This window comes from Trachinotus anak, unplaced genomic scaffold (genome assembly GCF_046630095.1).
Source record: "Trachinotus anak isolate AG129_WGS33_773 ecotype Australia unplaced genomic scaffold, CSIRO_AGI_Tana_v1 ptg000024l, whole genome shotgun sequence".
Taxonomy (NCBI): domain Eukaryota; kingdom Metazoa; phylum Chordata; class Actinopteri; order Carangiformes; family Carangidae; genus Trachinotus; species Trachinotus anak.
This window is the reverse complement of record NW_027273875.1, coordinates 5604964-5625051: the sequence shown is the minus strand read 5'-3', so window position 1 is coordinate 5625051 and position 20088 is coordinate 5604964. Positions and strand designations below refer to the sequence as shown.

Here is a 20088-nt window from a genome sequence, read left to right as displayed (position 1 = left end):
TACACACGACACATTTTGAAACAATTTACTGTCTCCAAGTTGGTTTAGACTCAACATGTTGAAAATAATCACAATACCAAAGTCCACGCTAAATTGCATTTCAGACATATACAGCAGTGACATTGTTTATATTCACATTCACAGCAGAAGTGAAAACAGGAATGTTCCAAGCATGTACAAAACCTTAAACCTGTTCACATGTAATATTCTTTATTAAGTGTGAGCAACAGTCTTGGCATTTTTTATTTTTTTTAAATTCAATCTCAGTTGACACTGAAAAATCAAAGGCATTTCAACAAAAACTCTGTTGCTCATTTTAATTTCTTGAAAAATAAGTTATTATACAACATTCATGAAATAATGTACAAGGTCCGCGCATCAATGCACGGCAGAAATAATATCCGGAAATTATGATTCTTAGTGAGTCCATCAGATGTGCAAACGCTGACAGAGAGATGGCATGAAAAGTAGTGTTACATTGGCATTTTCTATGGACAGCACATCACCAGTCCAGGCGTGACTACAGGACCAACCAACAATGGCGGTAGTGTTGTAGGTGGCAGACAATAACAGACTAAAGCAAGCAGGAAACCAGGAGGTAGGCATGTCTGCAGAGATGTGGTAGCAAATGTACAGCGTGGCACAGAAGTATTAGGGCGGTATTAAAAGTAGTTTTGGGGGCATGTTTGGGTTTCAGCCTGACTTGAACAGTAGAATGGCCACTTGGCCCAGGTAGAAGTAGATGAAATGCTTCGTCTCGTGCGTCACGTAGCTGCCAAAGTTCCTCCCAACAATGCAATGCCATGTGGGATTGTACTTCTTGTCAAACTCCTGCAGGGAGACAATATTTAGAACAGCATAGATGAGCGGCCATTTAAAAACAAACAACAAGTGTCAATAAAAGTTACCATGGTTGTCATTTAATATTAATCGAAAGTACCTTTTTGACATAGGCAGCGATATCCTTCTCAATGTTGTACTTCTCCATAGCCTGCATGGCACAGTCCACTGCGTCCTGCTGCATTTCATCAGACATGTCTGCATTCTTTATCACTGCCTTCTTGTCGGACATGTTGGCTTTTTAACTGCACTGGAGAAAAAGATAAGGTATTCAGTGACATTTCCTTCCCCCCCCCCCCCTCACAGGACTCATTAGTTTCACCTTGTTCAACCAGTGAGACTTTCCATGACACCACCATTTTATTACAGAAAGTCACCAGCTGGAGTTATGAGTTCGCTCATTTGCATCCTGAATTGACGATTTACATTATTTACAGTTGACAGCTAAGTGAGACAGGCACCTTAGCCCATCCAGTGGACTGGATAGGAGGCCTCATGAAGCAGGATTACCAAGCTATCTGGATAAAACCTTGACCCCCCTCCTCAGATCTACCCAGACAGTTGTTCTGGATTTCTTTTTTTTTTTTTTTTTTTTTTTTTTGCATTTAGACAACTCACTGATGTGGCTGTCTGAGGAGGACAATGACAATAACAGAAGGGTGCTGAGATGACAAACGATGAGCAACATCTTTGAAATGAATGTGCCTGCAGTGTGCAACTGACAGCATCATAACTTTGGTTTATTGTTGCTTAACTATTTCTGCACGTAGTCAATAAGACGCTCCTGCAATATTTTAAGACTCCAGTGACTACTACTCGCTCATTTAATTTTGTGAGGTTTGCAAACAATACAATGACAGGGGAAGGAGCATTCACACGGCTCCTCAGGACAAATACAAGAGGCTGAGGAGAGACTAGCATGCAGGCGTCAGATGCCTCGGGATTCACTCTCAACCCGCTGACAGTGCACAGGCTGCAGCAACAGCAAACAGAGATTCACAGCAGCAGACATGCAGTTGGGGGGGTCTTACCGTCTCTCTGTGTGGAAGAATCGTTCAAACGTGTGCGTTGTAGACGGCCACACGGCTCTTCGTTCATTTATGCAGGGGAAGTGTGCGCCTGTGCCCCGCCCCCGCAACATCACATCCACTACCTGATTGGCTGGAGTGAAGGCTCCACCCTGCTGACGGCGTTTTTTACTTGCGGATAGTGCCTGGATCTTATTTCCACCCAGAATGCACCATTTTCACCCCCCCCCCCCCACCTCAGTGGGCGTGATTGATCCAGGTGATCGGACTGATCAATAGTATTGAACCCCATGGCTTGCAAAACATTGAGCGCTAGATTGGAGTCAAACAGATGAGGCAATGCATGAGCTGAATATGCAGCAGTGTTAGGAGTAGTAAACTCATGCTGGTTGGAAAAAAAGGAGAGTATTTAAAAAAATTAAATGAAAAATATTTAAGATTAATTCTTTACTTTTTTCATAAAGGGGTTTTAAGCTGCTTTTCCACATTGGAAGCCAAAAACTGCAACATTAACCATTAAGAAAAAGGCAATCTAGCCCTCAAATATTTATGTACAGACACGATTTTACAGTTCACAGTTTTCCTAAACTCTCCACATTCTTCAGGGCAGCATGATGACATAACAGACCTCCAGCTCAGACTTCCTGTGGGCTTTAGCCAGGAGGATAACTGGGAAAACCTAAGAAGACAATATCTCTGCACTGATGACACTGGTTTATGACCAGGTTTATTACATACTTGCAGAGTTTGACACTGACAGGTTGTTTTTTTTTAAACTCATCTGCTGAATGGGGAAAGTTTCTCTGAGCTCACCTTAAATCTGTGTTTAAAATGTGGATGTATGACCAGCACTTTGTGACCAATCATGGTCCAGTCCAGTCTGCAACTTACACGAGTGTGATGTGGAAATGTCCAGTAGAGTTTGCAGTGGAGTAGGCGACAACTTGTGTCTAGTAGGGGACCTTTTGAAAAGAAAAATATTTGCATATTCACAGATTCTCGATTTTTCAGCGAGAGAGGAGGCATATGTATTTTTAAAGGGGAAATTGAACATTTTTGTGGAAATGCCATGATACATTTAATACATGTCTTATGTTGTCTTGGGGGGGGGGGGTCTTTAAGTAATTACCTTTGGATCGAGGCTTTAGGATACAGCCATCTCCTTATTAATACAAGGAAGAGTACTTGTCTATGTGTTAGTATTCTTGGTGGGAGATAAAAAATATTTCCTCCTCACTCATCAGCAATGTTTCACTAATGTGATTTATTTCTGCTTCAACATCTACCAGTGCAGCAAAAAGTTAATGACCTTCTTTCCCTTTTTTTAGGGCTAAATGAGAATTGTAGGTGGGTATGAGGAATCACTGGACTTTACCACTGGACTTTAAGATAATCAGAGTTTTTAATTCATTTTTGATGACAAAAATTAACCCTGCCACTACAGAAGAGGCATCCTGCTTCCCATTAGTGTCTGTGTCCATTCATGTACAGATGCACGCAACAGGAACTGACGACCACTGACTGTCAGTGAACTGCTAAAAGCAAACAGTTCAGTGCAGTCAACGTGTGCTGCTTCTTGGTATAAATTAAATTAACAAAGGCCCAAATGCACAATATAGTATCAAAAAATTCCACTGATACCCTTCAGTATAGTTGCATAATGTAAATCTAAAGCTATTTGCATTTTTCTGTTTTGTGTAGTAGTAGTTTTGTGTTTCCTTTAGCTCACCATCATCTTTTCAAAGGGCAGTGTAATTTATGAAAGTTTCTACTATTCCTAAAAAAAAGAGAAACATAATAATATGAAACTATAAGTTGAACTTTTATTGAAGAGAACAACACTTCAAGATATTGAATATTATACTTAGCAAAATTAAATGTCATCCTCTGCAGCAAAAGATGGACCTAAGAGAAAGAAAAACACATTAAGATCACATTCTCTTACCGCTTCCCTCTTCCCTCCCTCCTCCACTTTTAATGGTTCCCCACTATTTACCACTCTCCTTACGTGCGTGGATCCATCCTGCACCTCCCAGCCCTCCTCCTGGATTTGATCCGAGCTTTGCACCACTTAATAAAAACATTTTTATCTGAAAAACAATCACTCATAAGGAAGCCATTAGTGATTGGGTCCCTGAGGTCCCACATCCCAAAAAAACTTTTTCTTTTAATTGTCTGAAGGCCAAATTAGTTTGAATCTCTCACTACAATGTTTCCGGTTTGATGGGGTTATGTGGACAGGGCCAGGGGTCGGGATCCTCTCCCAGTAAAATGCTCCCATGCTCCTGCTCCATGTATCCATCCTGAAGCCTAATCCTAATCCTGATCTGATCCTGAATCCTGATCCGGCTCCGGAATGGGGAGACAATGAGCCCAGTCCAAACCTTCAGAATACCAGCAGAACCAAAGAGAAGGAGACAAGTTAGAATCACACCATCACAAATCATTTAAAATAATAAATGCATCAACAAGGGAGTTTACACAGAGAAAAACAAGGGACACTGTCTATGACCAGTCCCCCAAAAATAGCAATTACTTTGGATACTAAAAATGAGCAAAAGCAGAAACAACAGTGACTACTGGATCTCCAAACAGAAGGTTTGGTATATGAAGATGAGACTTAGATGATACTGTCCTGACCCGACACAGGATTTTATTATGTTTTAGAAAAACCAGTATGAGGAACCACTGGACTTTAAGAGCTACTGACAGAAGGTAAGTAACCTTGCTAGCACTTATAATGGGAGCATGCACAAGTACAGCAACTATAGCATAACAAAACAAAACTTGTAATACAACTAGAAACATTTGGTAATTGTACTCAACTATTTTCGAGCATATATTCAGGGTAAAAAAAAGAATTATTTTATGCAGATTTCAGAGTTGTGAGAGGCCACAGCCATCATACCATTGGTGCCATATTTGACTCCTCCTCCTCCTGTTTATCTTAATATGTAACTGTGTTTCCTTTTCCTCTGTTTCCATCCTATCCTGCTCCTCTGAACTCTACAGAGAAACACATGAGAGGGTCAAAGTACAATTGTAAAGCAAGACTGAGAAAAAATCTAACCATACCACAATAAGGTATAAGGTATGCAATGATGTATTCCCCTAAAAGGTGCTCTAAACTACACAAAGCACACAAAAAGGGGAAGACAAGTTTAGCAGAAAAGGGATGTTGATCATTTTGGGGTGAAAAGGAAACAATGGGATAATGGAAAAGGAAAATAAAAATATAAGAGAGAGGGCAACATAAACAGACCAGGGTATTTGAGCCTATCTTAACTGGTCAAACAAGAATCTACTAAAATGTGAAGTGAAATAAAAAAAATAACAACAAAAAACTGGGGAAACAGGAACATACAACAAGAGAAACAACACACAACTAACACATCAAATGGTCCATGGAGACTGTTCAGGATTTGTGCTGTGAAGTCTGTCTTCTCCACTCAAGAGATGCATTGCCAGGTTGAGCTGGCTGGTTGTTTAATTAAGGTCAGGTGTGTCCTAAGTGCGAGATCGCGAGCGGGAACGTCGGGGTGAATAAAGTGGAGACCCTCTGCTGTGATGTGGGGAGAAGCTGCATGAGCCGCTGTTGCTCCTGCTTCGACTGCAGCTACGAGAGCGAGAGCGACCATAGCTAGGGCTGCGAGGACCGTCCATCTTCACACGAATGTAGGCCGTCTCTCCCTGAACACACAAACAAATGAGCAGAAATGGGAAAAGAGCTGCTTACCCACAGTTATATATACAAAAAATATAAACAATATAAAAAAAGGTTTTCCCTCTAATGGAGTGTCTCCACATAGACATGATACACGACAGGCAGAATAGGCACTCGTCAGTGTTGAGTTTCATCAGTGTGACATCCCATCAGATAATCAAATAAGCGTTATCAATCCTGAAACTTGCAGTTGCAGGAGTGACAGGTTTACACAGTGTAATGACTAAGCATGCAGGAGCATGCATATCAACTTCGCTTATTGTCCAGCTGCCTTCACCCTAATGCTCATTTCCTCACTTAACCTGCTCCAAGTTTCACTTCAAGACTTACCTTAAATAAACAGTTTCAATATCAAAATCTAGTCCCAGAGCGATTCCGAGCTGTGACCCTAACCTACCTCATGAGAGCGAAACTTGGTGTTCTCCAATTTACGGACAGCATAGGTCATGTCTTCTTCGCGTACAAATTCCACTACAACGGTGCCATCACGGTACACATCAGCATAACATACATCACCTGCCTCTCGCATGTGGTCCTTCAGGTCCTGCCAGCTTCCACTGGGGGGAAGACCTGAAAGGAAGAAAGGAAGGTGATAAGAATCTCAACAGTTCCTACATTCAAGGTAACAAGATAATCCATCACCTCCCTGAGACAATAACTCTGTACTCGGAGCGTCGTGACGGGGGACCGTATCTTCCCCTTGTGGTTCCTAAAGCTCCACCACCACCACCTCCCCTCCCACCTAGTCGTCCACTTCGTGGGAGCTCAACGCGCAGACGATAGCCATCGTAGTCGTAACCATCACGCCCATAAACTGCATCTTCTGCATCCCTGCAGGGTGACAGTGAGAGTCACTCGCTTTTCCCTACATGATAGTGTAGAGAGTTGTATATGAGCCACATATCAATATTTCCTACCACTGTAGGGATTTTTGGGTGCACTACATGGTACATAAATGTTACACTTTGAGCTTGGACTCTCATTAAATGCCATATAGGAACTAGGATATGTTTTTAGACACAGATGATCCAATCTGTGCTGAAGCATTCAAACCTGTTAGGTTTCAGTGTCTCTGTCCATGGTGCTGAAAAAGCCAGCCATGCTCTCGCTCTCTCTGTCACGTAGCAGTGTCCTAAACATTTAGCAACATACCAGCAAAACTAAACGATACCTAAATACATGTTAAAGACTGAATTATAGTTACAGTTGCTCTTTATTTCTATTTGTGTGACTGAAACTTTTATTAAAGTTTCTTGTCCCAAGTTTAATCGGACTAAGTCTGGTGTCTGTGGCCAAAGAAGATACACCTGCAAAGGCAGTACAGTATATCCAAAGGTTGCATACATTTAAAAAAAAATGTGTAAAAGCACAGACCCAGATTTCTGACGAGTCAATTTAACTAAAATGTTCACCTAAAAAAGGCATTGCTTGAAGTGATGCATGTATGATTGGAGTGGTACAATTGGCATTCATTTTACTAAATTTTCAATAAGATTAAGTGAACACTTTGAAAACGAACATTAAACCTGTTACCTGGACATATACAGCAGATGAGATTCCCCAGTTTTTTTAAAGTGTGTGTTTCGTTTGCGGTTTCATGTGGTGAAAGGTTAAAATGTGGCACTGCAGCTCACCTCGGCTCCTCAAACCCCACGGAGGCGAATGGCGGTCCACCTCTGCGGTTCTTCAGATCAATATCCCGAATGATCCCGTATTTGTAAAACACGTCCTCCACGTCTTTGGTGCGGATGTCAGGGGGGAGGTTTCCCACGTATATCCTGCGTGTATCCCTGCGGGTCCGCGAATGACGCCTCCGCCGGACATGTTATAGTGGTGCACCAAAGGTGACAGCTACTCAATAAATAATAATAATAATAACTCAGGATAGCAGTGGCTTGACCTCAAAAAACAAAATGTTGAAATATGTATTATGTGGTAACTTCACTAATTACAGGTGTAATGTTTACGGGAACATTTGCGGGGTCCTTGCGGTAGGCGAGCCCCTATCAACCAATAGCGGAAAACGTAAGCCGTGTCGTCATCACGTCTGTTTCCTGCTCCGGTGACGTAATATTTAGACCCTAAATCCTGAGGGGATTGCGGTGCGGTTGCTGCCTTCAGCATAAGACCAAGCTGAACTTCGCTGCTGGCTTGAATTTGCACGAAGAAGTGAACGGGCAGTTGTGGGGGTAAGAGATGGAAAAAAAGGGAAACTGTAGTGGAAGCAGTGAAAAAAGTTTAGTGTGAGTTCTGTTCTAATATTGAACACAATATCAGCTTTTAGCCCTCTACCTTTATAGAAGTATTTTTGTTTTATTGTCCTATTTTATTCTACATTCGATTTCTTTTATGCCATGTGTCTAATTTAATTATCACCTTGTCTTTAACGCCTTCTATTTCACTCTCTTTTATTCCTCCTATGGAAAGTGTTTCATTTATTAAACGTTACATGCTAAAACAACTAGTCTGTGTTGTGTCCTCAAATATGCAGTAGTCATTAACAGGCCTACACAATGAACAAGTAACATAACATAGTATTCTAACCTCTTAAAGATCATCTTATACTTCAAATGCACACACACATCTTTGAATGGCACACAAATATGTAGTGTCTCCTAAATAATAACATTGACAGAAGACATTTTTTCCTGTAGGATGAAGTGGCTGACTACTTAAATAATAATAATAATAATCATCATAATAATAAGTGGTTAGCAGCCTACCTTGCTGCTGTAAAAGACCTAACTTGCTAACTTGACATTTCTACTTGCTATTGGAAGCGAAATAGAATACATCTCCAGATCAGCTGCAGAGATGCATATGCTTCATTCAGGGTAAATTAATTAGACTTTTCAGTTGGATTCTTCTAAAATAAAGTGAGGTCATCCCACTTTCTTTCTATGCCATCCCATGTTCCACATTCATATCAGTGATAGCAGCTTAACTAGTTCTAGTTCTCAAGCTGTACCACGGCATAGTTATAATGACATGTAATGGTGATGAGAACCCACTCTTCTTCAACACCCTGAGCTTGTAGGTGAGTCAGTGTCACTCTGATGTCCTGACTGACCTGCTTCCACAGACACGGGTAATTTGTTCTCTTTCAAGAATATTAAAATATGAAATAAATATCTGATTGTAGTTCTCACATCACTTGTCATGTGTGAGAATGTTCTTACAGTTCTTTTTTGATGTTTACTTTGGTTGTTCATATTTGCATCAGCCTCGGGTTGATAGCACATCCCCCAGAGATGATTTGTGAAATATGGTCATAACTCCTAATCAAAAGAGTCAATCATACAATAGTCTGCTCTTACTGGTTTGGTTCAAGCAAGCAAAATATGTTCCTGTCAAACATGCATTAGAATAAAACATTAGTAAGATATTCATGTAGAGAATAACTCAGTACATTAATTAAAATAAAGTACTTTAGCACAACTTTGGGGTACTTTCCATGTTACACATGTGTACAGGTGTTAAATGATTTTGTTCACAACCCTTTGTGGTATTAAAAATATGGAGCAAGAAACACACAGACATTTACTAATGTAATTGAAAGTTTTATTAAAAATAAAAAAAAAGAAAATAAAGCTTTGAGATATTGCAGATTATACTTAAGAAAATCAGAAAGCATCCTCACTGGAAAATACTAACTTAAGAAGAAAGATACAAACCACATTACGGTCACATTCCCTTGTCGCTTCCCCGGCCTCCCTCTTCCCTCCCTCCTCCACTTTTAATGGTTCCCCACTATTTACCACTCTCCTTGCGTGTGTGGATCCATCCTGCACCTCCCAGCCCTCCTCCTGGATTTGATCCAAGCTTTGCTCTTCTCATTTATAATAAAAAAAAAAAAAAAAAATCTGAAAAATAAATGGCTCATCACGTTGCCGCCAGTAACTGTGTCTCTGAGGTCCGACAGAAATTGGAAAAAGTAATTTGGACTATTTGAAGGCCAAATTAGTTTGAATCTCTCACTACAATGTTTCCGGTTTGATGGGGTTATGTGGACAGGGCCAGGGGTCGGGATCCTCTCCCAGTAAAATGCTCCCATGCTCCTGCTCCATGTATCCATCCTGAAGCCTAATCCTAATCCTGATCTGATCCTGAATCCTGATCCGGCTCCGGAATGGGGAGACAATGAGCCCAGTCCAAACCTTCAGAATACCAGCAGAACCAAAGAGAAGGAGGCAAGTTAGAATCACACCTTCACAAATTATTTAAAAATGTCAATAAATGCATCAACGAGGAAGATTACGTTGAGAAAAAGAAGGGACACTGTCTATGACCAATCCCAAAAAAGCTAAGATTTACTTTGAATACTAAGAAATGAGCAAAAGCAAAAAAAAAACACAAGCTTTGGGCCTCGAAATACAAAGTGTTGGACAGAACTTGTTAGTACTGAAAACATTCCACAACGCACTCTATTGTAAAGTGTATGAAAAAAAACCTGAACAGGCTTATAATGTAGATTTCACAGTTGACAAGGCACAGCCATCATACCATTGGTGCCATATTTGACTCCTCCTCCTCCTGTTTATCTTAATATGAACTGTTTCCTCTGTTCCCATCCTATCCTGTTCCTCTGAACTCTACAGAGAGACACACAAGAAGGTCAAAGGACAGCAGTATATGCCTAGAAGAAGCAAAATCTTTACAAATGAAACAAAACATAGCGCAGACAACAAGGTCAATCAGTAGGAGAAAAAGTATAGAGAAGAAGGAAAGATGGTTAGCAGAAACACAATGTTTGTGAAAATGGAAAAAGGGAAGCACGGCAGATCAAGAGTGACACAAACCAGACATCTGGTTTGTGCACATCTGGTCTGCAAAACTAAAAAAAAACTACAACGAAAAAACAGAGGGGAAAAGGTAACACAACATGACAGCATGAACAGCTAGCAAAGGCGATGATCCATGGTCAGTATACAGGATTTCTTAAGCGATGTGAAGATTTCCTCTCCAGCTCTGAGGTTACACCATTGCTTTAGTGAAGGTCAGGTGAACCTAGGTGCGAGAACGGGAGCGGGAGCGGGAGCGGGAACGCCGGGGAGAGTAACGTGGAGACCCTCTGCTGCGGCGAGGAGAATAGCTGCGGGACCCACTCTTGCTTCGGCTTCGACTGCGGCTACGAGAGCGAGAGCGACCATAGCTGGGGCTGCGGGGTCCGTCCGTCTTCACACGAATGTAGGCCGTCTCTCCCTGAACACACACACACACACACACACACACACACACACACACACACACACACACCTAAGCATTTGTTTGTGTAATGTCTAAATTGCTACATGAGACTCAGGAAATACCTGCGGTCACAAACAGCAAAATTATCTTGTCTTGGGGGACATATACTCAAAACTACACCGCCACTCTAAATGTGCTTGTATAGTATATCCTGCTGCAGAAGTATCCCAGAGCCCTAATTCAGAGCTTTGAATAATTAAAATGCCCCCATCGCTATCACGGTCACTCCATAAATGACATACACAGCCAGCATTATGATGCAAAGCAATAGCCATTCAAACTGAAGCTCGGTCTTTACTTACAGCCCAGTTATTTTCACCCTCACTTCGGCTTTCTTCATTTGAGAAAATGTTTTTAAAAATTCAAGTTAGCCTGAGGCTTTAACCCGTTACGTACCTCATGAGAGCGAAACTTGGTGTTATCCAATTTACGGACAGCATAGGTCATGTCTTCTTTGCGTACAAACTCCACTACACCGGTGCCATCACGGTACACATCAGCATAACATACATCACCTGCCTCTCGCATGTGATCCTTCAGGTCCTGCCAGCTTCCACTGGGGGGAAGACCTGAAAGGAAAATCTGGCATTAGACTCATACAGTCATCTCTACACTTTGGGAAAGGTATAAAAATAACCCGAGCGTAACACAATACGCACCTGACACAACAACCCTGTACTCAGAGCGTCGGGACGGGGGACCATACCTTCCCCTTGGGGGTCCCATTGCTCCACCACCACCACCACCACCTCCCCTTCCACTTCTAGGAAACTCAACACGCAAGCGGTATCCATCGTAGTCATAACCATCACGGCCATAAACGGCATCCTCAGCATCCCTGTGGAATCCAACAGTTACTAATCATTTAAGTTCAATTAGCTGAATAAACACACACAGTTTAAATGAGGGAAGCCAGATATAATCGCAGCCCACCGGATTGTGTTGGTTGCATCATGTTATCTTATCATTTCAAGCCTACACCTACGTAACCTGGGAGAAAAACGTATGCAACTGCAAGTGGGAAAAACATTCTTGATAATGTCACTGTTCTGAAGATTTAGTTATACTGGTTTATCCATAAAGAGGACAGGATTGGAGCTGTAGAAATCAAAAAAAGTGAGGGAGTTTAATATGATCAATGTGTGCACAGGCACTTATTGGTATGCTGGGAGACATTTCAAGCGTGGCACTCAGAAATGTTGGCGTTTTCAGGCTTGAAACACACAACCACCCAGAGTAGCTGCCAGTCCATGCCTTATGTTGAACATACTATATTAGCTCACCTTTGTTAATATAGGCCCTTTTTCCCGCCGTTTTATTTTAGCTTTATAGATTTATCAATTAAACTAACTACAATTATATAATTTGACACTACTTATTGAACGCATGCCACCCTGAGAGACTGTTTTAATGTCTCATAAGACTAATCCTACTTCGCGTCCTTGACAGAGAAATTTGTAGTGAATTAGTTGTTTCAACACAATAGTCTTTATGTAGGAAAAGAGCGTTTAATCATCCATCATTCAGTCTTTCACACGAGAATCAAGACGTGTCACAGTGTTTGTTGTTTATTTCTCATGAAAATACAGGGTATTGGCATTAATGCTTAATGTCCCACCCCCGAAATAACAATTAGATTGAATAAACACCTCACTAAAACAGAGAAATATACAACTTTCATTAATAAACTGTGTGTAATTATCAGAAGGTGTGGTTGTATCTTTCGTGATCGGCTGTGGGTGAAACACACTAACAGGGAGATCAGGAAGAGACGTGGCGGAGCGCTGCAGCTCACCTCGGGTCCTCGAACTGCACAAAGGCAAACGGCGGTCCTCCTCTCCGGTTCTTCAGATCGATATCACGGATGGGCCCATATTTGTAAAACAGGTCTTCAACGTCCTTTGAGCGGATGTCTGGTGGGAGATTTCCCACGTATATACGACAGTCGTTGCTCCCTGCGGGTCCTCGGATAACACCTCCACCGGACATGCTAGCACACAGCTCGGTAGCGTTAACAGTGCGGGGAGTTAGCAAGCCGGCTAGCAGGTCTCCTCCTCAGCAAATAAACGATAAAAGGACGCTTAGGTAGTCAACCGAGCACAGAAATCACACGTTAACTATTAAGTCACAGCTCCGACTTGATGAAAACTGGACTCCTTCCAGGTATATGTCAAAACAATCAGGTAAACAACAGCTAGAAGTTGCGAACTACAGCTCGACGGGTTTCACCGTGAACGCCTTCTTCTTCGGCGCTTTTATTTAGTGCAACAACAAACTTTAAAGGTGCGCACACCGCCACCTGCCGGAGCCCCAGGTTACATCCTGCAGGATGTGTGTGCTGCACATTGATCTTCAATGGTCATTGTCGGCCATGGAAACAGCAGTTGACAAATTACTCTCATCTGTAGGAGGAGCATGTCGGAGCTGTTCTGGAGCTATTAATCATATCAAATGATCTTCATCAATGGACAAACATGTTAAGTTGAACATCTACAACTGGGCAAACTGAAAATAATGTGAAGAACATAATTATCAAAAAAAACAAACAAAAAAAAAAGTGATCATATGGTCAAAAGCCCCAGAGGTGCAACTACTTTGCATTTTTCTTAACATGGTCACTCCAACACAGCAACATAGCTAAGAACTGTTTCATGTAGCAACTTTAATGTAGCACAAATGCATCCTGATTGCATTAAATTAACTACATTACTACATTAACATAGTCAGTGCTTTAGTTTGTCTAGTGAGACAAACCAATAAAAAAAAAAACAAACAATTGAATTACCTGACCCAAACAAAACCGCAAATGAAGAGGGTGAGATGCAACTGAAAGCTCTGGGTAAGGCTAGTAAGTGTTCCCTGTGACAAGATAAAAACTGAACATTAACGCTTAACTTGGACAAATTTGGTGTAAGTGACTTTGGACAACAGTCTTTATGTAATATCTATATAAAATCTGGTATTTTTACTTTCTTGTGTTCCAAAGAGGCCAGTCAGGAAAAAAAAATAGTTACAACTTGGTCTTTATTTGTTAATAACTTAGAATAGAAAGTGGAATTCAAATATAAAACTTTTACACATTTACAATTCAAGCTTTCAACAGTACAGTGTCCGACAGCCACAGCATTCTTTCATTAAAATCTTATGATAAACTCCTCACACAAAACAATAAAAACAATACATAACTAATTTGTAAACCCCCCACTTCAATGCTGCAAATGAGCCTTTCCTCATGCTACCTTTGTACCTAAATGTCAAGGCCACTCACAAAACAGTTTGTTCATAATGTGTTATTCATCCCATCTTCTTCTTCTTGAGTGTTTCTCAGTCCTTCTTTGCTTGTTTATCTCTGCGTTTCTGTCTCGCCTCAGACACGATTTTGAGCAGTGACAGCAGAATAGGCACACACATGGGCAGGAAGAGTGGTATGTAGATAGCAAACTTCTGGTCATCGGGGAAGTAGAGGAGGTGGAGGAGTGAGGGGTCGAAGAATGCTCTCTCTGACGCCAAGATGGCCTCTTTGCTGTACTGCAGAGCGAAGCCGAGGTTCCCGGCCTCCAACTCAGCCACAGCCAGCTGCAGAGACGTGACTGCACTGGACACCTGAGAGACAGCAGCAAAAATCACAGGTTAGATAGAACCGATGCAACAGAGAGCGGTAGTTAACTTGCTTTATCGTCCATTTAAATACCAATTTAGGCAAAGCAATTTGGACACTCCTCAATTTTTTTAAATAGTAGCCTGATAATCAGAATGAGTCTCCACTTTGCTTCACTGGATTCATTCTCCCTGAAATTGTGTTCATGTCAGCAAGCAGTTAGCAGTTATTTTTCTTTTCTTATCAAACAGTAGGATACATATCCTCCCCTTTGACGTCCTTTGCAGATAAGATGGAAGCTGCTGTAGCAGTCAACTTAATGTTTATCACACTGATTAAAGAAATATGTAGGGAATTAAGGTGCAGACCATGACCGGGAATGTCCTTCTCATAAAAGCCATAATGTGCCCAAAAAATAAAATAGCATGAGGTGCCTGAAGAAGGCAGAGTGTGTGTGTGTGTAGAAGCCACTGAAGCAATTTTGCACAAAAAAAAAAATCTGGAAACCCATTTCCCTAATATCCTAAAAATGTTTGTAGGTGTGGGTCAGAGTTTCTGTACAGGTTTGCACATTCATTTATAAATCTTAGCTTTTCCATGGGAAGTGGCATACGCATCTTTCAAGCAGTTTTTTGTGTGTGCAATGGTTATTACTGAGACCCCAGACCTATTTGAATCACTGAACAAATATGAGATGTGGGTCCCAATTCAGAGGTCTGGAAACAGACAGGACAAAGACTACTTCAGTCTGTGATACCCCTACATTTAATGTTTCTACACAATATTTCCAGAAGGACTATACTTGGTGCGATGGGGTGTTTTCTGAAAATAAAGAAGGGTCCACGGTAAATGGACTGCAAATCCGCACCATGAACAAAAGCCCCAGATCAAAAGTAAGAATAACTGGACAGGGTTGTCCATAATCTTTTGTAAGTATATGTTTTACACACGATCATAAATACACACAAATAGCCAACACAGACACATGAATGCAGCTGCATGTGCATCCTACCTGTTGAGCAATGTTGTCATTGATAACAATGTTGCCTATCTGGTCCAGCAGCTGTGCCAGTGAGGTGATGGTGGTGGTTGCTGTTGCAACATTTTCGACACTCCGACTCCACATGAGGCGATCCAGCTCCCAGTCAGCGAGTCCTGCACTGCCACATGGGGCCGCCAGGAAGCCTGGGGGAGGGGAAGTCGACTGCACACCCAGCAGCAGTCTGACGGGAGACAGCACAGCAAAGTTGACTAATGTCTGCGGGAGAAGGACTACGTGTGTACTAGAGGTGTTCACTTACCGAAGCTGTACGAGGAAGACTCCCATAACTTTAGCCATGTTGATGTTGATGTCAACAGGGAACACATCCTCCGCTCCATAGAAACCATTAACATTATAAACCTACAGAAACATGGATAAAGATTTCTTTGCTGAATCAGAACCCGACACGACATATAATTGAGTGCAAAATCTCATTTATATCCAACTACCAAATTATTATTCATACCACATGCACCTAACAGTGAGCTATAACCATTCATAATATTTAGATGACTGTCACTCAATGTTGCCCTTAAAATGATCAGTTATAAAAAATTATCTCACCATAATTCCACCCCACCGAGGAGAGTGAAACGCATTAGAAGGCACTTCTTGTTTCCTGTGGTCATGGATGTAAAGGGGTGAATGGTGGGCGTCTGGTACGTACAGGAGAAAATTCAACACCGGGTTGGATGATGCAGCATTAGAGCCTGGAAATCAGATGCAAAACATAAATGAATAAAAGCATTTTTTTATATGAAGACACGAGAACAAACTACATTATGTTTCTCCTTTTGGCAGAAAAACATCCAGTGTGCGTTTTCTTTTACCAAGTCTAGCCTCCACAGGGTTGATGACATGTGCGAGGCTGTCAGCGTTGAGTGTGTAGGTGCCGCGGCTGTTGTCAAAGCGAGGGTTGACACCAAGCATGGCGTAGTATAAGGCCTGTGAGGAGAATATGCACATTAACACACAGTGGTTGAGCATTTTGTCATCGTGATGTGGGTACTGCGCACACACACACAGTACCTGAGAGTCAATGCTAAAGTTGGCAACAGGGGACAGTTTTGTAAGCAGAGGTCGGATGTAGGTCTGCACGGCACCCTCTATGTCCCAGTGTAGCCGGTGGGACTTTGGGTCTGGGTTCAACAGACTGAATGTTATCTCATAACCTAAAGAGAAGCATTAGCAGAGAAGAGAAGGAAAGTGTTAACAGAGTGAAAATGTGCATTGACCAGAACAGAAATTAAATTGGTTGACTTTACGTGCTGTGCTGGAACAAATACCAACCTGGGCTGGATTTAAAGGCCCTCATACTGTCGGCGATGCTCTCCTTGTTGCCAGGGCTGAGACGGACTCTGTCGCTAAGGGCGGCAGTGATGTCGGTGTGGCTGAAAGACATCACCTGCAGCACCTGCTTAATACGAGGCTCCATGTGAGCCAGCAGTTGCTCTAGAGTCCTGCCCACTCTCATCTGGGAACCAATACGCAGCAATGCTGTCCGCCTCTGACCGATATACACGTCCACATCCTGAGAGGCATCAAGGTACAGATAGGTATTAAATATTGTATTATCCTCTACTTATCCATTACTGTATCTTGACACTAAGCAGTAATAACAATTTACATTCATTTTTGTTTCAGTGGAAATGCTACTTGATGCCACAGATCCATGAATGGAACTCACAAAAGTTAATTTAGCCATCAAAGCATAAAACTAGACACAGACATTAATTAACCCTTAAACACATATACACTGTTGAAAAACAAAGGAAATAAAGAATAGGATGGGTAATCAAATTATGCTTATTGCAAAAATATGGGACAAAAAGAAAACACAAGAGTGTTTTAACCTGAGGCAGCAGTGAAGATGACTCTGGGATCACATACACAACCAAAGAACCACACGGACTCTCACTGAGTGTGTGCAGAGACAGATCTGCCTCTACAGAGGGAGAGCAAGAGAGACGGAGAGAAATTACTACATGTGGTCTCACTGACATGACAAAATGTTTGCATGTAAAGAGCTGATCTAACACATAATCAGCATCTCACCTGCTGCAGTGGGCTGATTCAGGGCGTCCTCCTCCATGACTGTAGCTGTGCGGTACTTTGTCTCATACCTGTACCTCAAAGCTGTGTCCTCTGGAAACAAATTAATTTGAGACAGAAAATGAAGTTGTAATCTTCATATTATATCGTCATATAAGATGACAGACAGCATTAATACAATCACCATCTACTCTGTGCTCCTCATCCTGTGTCTGTGTCAGTGGGACCTTCTTCTGCTGCTCTGGTGTCACGGTGCCACGAGCAAACACAACCTCCACATCAGCGCTCAAATGTAGCTGCAAAAAAAAAAAAAAAAAAAAAGAAATAAAGAGACAGACATTTTTAAAAGATACAGGTGTGTTACACATGAAGATGGTGGGCCACAAGATGGTGGATTAATTAATGAAGGCACAAACAAACCTGCAGCTTAGCCAACTCTTTTATCTGACTGACAGGCAACCATGCACGGTATGTTTCAGTTGTTCGCCACCACAGAGGGACTCCCACCATGATGACCACCGCTGCTATGGACAGAGCAGCAAGCTGGCCTCTTCTACGCTCTGAGAGACCACAAATACAGACAGAAAGATGAGAATAACATCAACAAGGTTGCATCTAATAATTATTTTCATTAGTGATTATTATGAACTTTCTTGATTAGATCAGTACAGATCGGTACGGATTTGTACATGTTCTTTGCATTAATGGGACAAATACCTTTATTTGTCACTAGATTAGCAAAGAACATACAGTCTGTAAAAGTTACTGAATCACCACATCTATATTGTTGTCACAAATAAATCTGCATATGCCATGACAGATGATTTTATCCAAACTGTTTGCCCTCAATGGACACGACTGTTTAATAATATGTTCACATCAATCTGTTTATTCCATAAGACTGAGCTAGATGTTGCACTTATTATAATAGGTCGCAGACTTACTAAAGACTTTATACAAACATGTATAGTCTCATAGAGAAAAAACAATTATTGGTCAAAATTCGGGGAGTGGCTGCAAGAGAAACATAATAGAGGGAGAAATAATGTTTCACTCTGCTTAAATACTCTTTAAAATGTTGTAGTTAATTGAGGAGTAAAACATTAATAATGAAAACAAAGGACATGAGGTGGCAAACACCTGCAGGTTTGCTTGCAGTGTCTTAGTGGTAATAGGGAGGGCATCACTGCTGCAGCCGCTGGTGTAGCTAGTTAGCAGTTAGCTTCGGAGGGTCAAAACATGGAGGAAACAACCGCCTCATACCAGGGTCGCTACGACTGGTGTGCTTGTTAAATACGCGTAAACAATCTGCTGTGAGCTGGTGTAAATCCTGCCTCTTTGTGGAAATGAAAAAATGTATAAAGAATTGAGTTATTAATCTACTCACCTACTTCCGCGGTAGCCATTTCTGTCAATGAACTGGATGAGGTGCGTTTGTTACTGGAGCACAGCCAGTCATAAGTCACATGACCAACATTAAACACACACACACACACACACACACACACACACACACAAAATAAAAATAAAAACAAACTGGGCGTGACAGTGAAAACAAAAATAAGTCGTAATCCAGATATGTGGCTATAACTTTAGTAGAAACCTGTCTGTTCACCCCAGACCCCGAGAAGACGAGAAGGTATGAGTTGGTGTGAGACGGACCCACCCGGTGACAATATTAAACACACACAAGCACAATGTGAGACACTTCCGGAACCAGCGCCCCATGTGGTGGCCTCAGTCTTTGCTCTGGCAAAATTAACATTATTTCCATTATGTTAAAGGGTCTAATATGAGGTAAACGTAGAAACACACAATGTCACCTCATTGAGACTACACACATGGGGTTTAGTGGTGTTGATGTTAGCCAATATTATATTGAATAGTGTTTCTACCTTGTCTGCATATGTGAAGGAGCACAAATCTCAGAAGTACCAAGGAAGTGCAAGTGAAAACAACAGCACAAACCTCAGCCTCAAAAAGAAGGCATGCCACCATGTTGGACCAACACGTCAGCAACAGTTGGGCTTTATCACAGACATTTAGATTTGTCATATAAGGAAAAGCACGTTACTAAAAACATTAATAATGGTTCTGTTCTACTCGTGTCCCAATCAGACATGATGGTGTGACTGTGAGGTTGTAAGATTTTGTTGGCTTGTATTACTGCTTGTGAAGGTTTTTCAATTTATTCACCACTTCAGCTTTGGTTAAAGAGTTTGACCACTTTAGCTAAATAGCTTGAAACTATAGCTATATGTGTTGTAACCCAGTTATGTAAGAAGTATTTAATTCATGAAATACTAGAAGCAGTACCACATATATATATGAAAATACTCATTTAGATGTAAAACTCCTGCTTTCAAATTTTTATTCAAGGAAAACTACAGATGTATTACCAGCATAATGTACTTAAAGTACCAAAGGTAAAAGTGCTCTTTATGCAGAACTGTCCTGGTCAGTGTGATATTATTATGTTAAGCAGTTGTAATTATTGATCCCTGCTGCTCCTGAGCATCCAGGTAACCAGGGTGGCACGGTGACAGCCCGTAACAAG

General features: G+C 41.5%; 3 protein-coding genes and 1 pseudogene across 5 annotated transcripts; all 4 read right to left on the bottom strand.

Moving 5' to 3' along the window:
• Window positions 1-11: 11 nt before the first annotated feature.
• dynll2b (dynein, light chain, LC8-type 2b) lies at window positions 12-2010 on the bottom strand. 2 transcript variants are annotated; one of them, XM_071461203.1, is made up of 3 exons: window positions 1872-2010; window positions 941-1085; window positions 12-831 (listed from the first exon to the last, which is right to left on the bottom strand). In XM_071461203.1, the coding sequence occupies exons 2-3, from the start codon at window positions 1070-1072 to the stop codon at window positions 694-696; spliced, it is 270 nt and encodes an 89-aa protein (XP_071317304.1). In that variant the 5' UTR covers window positions 1073-1085; window positions 1872-2010; the 3' UTR covers window positions 12-693. The 2 variants fall into 2 exon arrangements, with proteins under 2 accessions (XP_071317304.1, XP_071317302.1); XM_071461201.1 differs by having other exon boundaries at window positions 941-1090; window positions 1872-1995.
• Window positions 2011-3673: 1663 nt separating this feature from the next.
• Window positions 3674-8018, bottom strand: LOC139607888 (serine/arginine-rich splicing factor 1-like; annotated as a pseudogene).
• A 1121-nt stretch (window positions 8019-9139) lies between these two features.
• srsf1b (serine and arginine rich splicing factor 1b) lies at window positions 9140-13108 on the bottom strand. 2 transcript variants are annotated; one of them, XR_011684914.1, is made up of 5 exons: window positions 12635-13108; window positions 11499-11677; window positions 11236-11408; window positions 10523-10794; window positions 9140-10184 (listed from the first exon to the last, which is right to left on the bottom strand). XR_011684914.1 is itself a non-coding variant. In XM_071461200.1 (4 exons), exons 1-4 carry the CDS (start codon window positions 12826-12828, stop codon window positions 10600-10602), a joined length of 741 nt encoding a protein of 246 aa, XP_071317301.1. In that variant the 5' UTR covers window positions 12829-13108; the 3' UTR covers window positions 9140-10599. The 2 variants fall into 2 exon arrangements, 1 of the variants encoding a protein (XP_071317301.1); XM_071461200.1 differs by having other exon boundaries at window positions 9140-10794.
• Window positions 13109-13846: 738 nt separating this feature from the next.
• pigs (phosphatidylinositol glycan anchor biosynthesis, class S) lies at window positions 13847-19216 on the bottom strand. Its single transcript, XM_071461192.1, has 12 exons — window positions 18919-19216; window positions 17952-18091; window positions 17716-17827; window positions 17535-17624; window positions 17333-17424; window positions 16770-17010; window positions 16509-16651; window positions 16310-16424; window positions 16044-16189; window positions 15739-15839; window positions 15450-15660; window positions 13847-14442 (listed from the first exon to the last, which is right to left on the bottom strand). Exons 1-12 carry the CDS (start codon window positions 18935-18937, stop codon window positions 14164-14166), a joined length of 1689 nt encoding a protein of 562 aa, XP_071317293.1. The 5' UTR covers window positions 18938-19216; the 3' UTR covers window positions 13847-14163.
• Between the last annotated feature and the right edge of the window lie 872 nt (window positions 19217-20088).

Bases quoted from the DNA above. Each gene is read 5' to 3' on its own strand.
- dynll2b (XM_071461203.1), bottom strand. From the start codon at position 1,072: ATGTCCGACAAGAAGGCAGTGATAAAGAATGCAGACATGTCTGATGAA. The intron at 832-940 runs GTACTTTCGATT...GTCTCCCTGCAG, and splicing joins TCGCTGCCTATGTCAAAAAG to GAGTTTGACAAGAAGTACAA.
- srsf1b (XM_071461200.1), bottom strand. From the start codon at position 12,828: ATGTCCGGTGGAGGTGTTATCCGAGGACCCGCAGGGAGCAACGACTGT. The intron at 11,678-12,634 runs GTGAGCTGCAGC...TGGATTCCACAG, and splicing joins GTGCAGTTCGAGGACCCGAG to GGATGCTGAGGATGCCGTTT. The intron at 11,409-11,498 runs GTGCGTATTGTG...TTTTCCTTTCAG, and splicing joins GTACAGGGTTGTTGTGTCAG to GTCTTCCCCCCAGTGGAAGC.
- pigs (XM_071461192.1), bottom strand. The intron at 17,011-17,332 runs GTTAAAACACTC...GATGCCTCTCAG, and splicing joins CATCTTCACTGCTGCCTCAG to GATGTGGACGTGTATATCGG. The intron at 15,840-16,043 runs GTGAGATAATTT...ATGTTTCTGTAG, and splicing joins CTCGGTGGGGTGGAATTATG to GTTTATAATGTTAATGGTTT.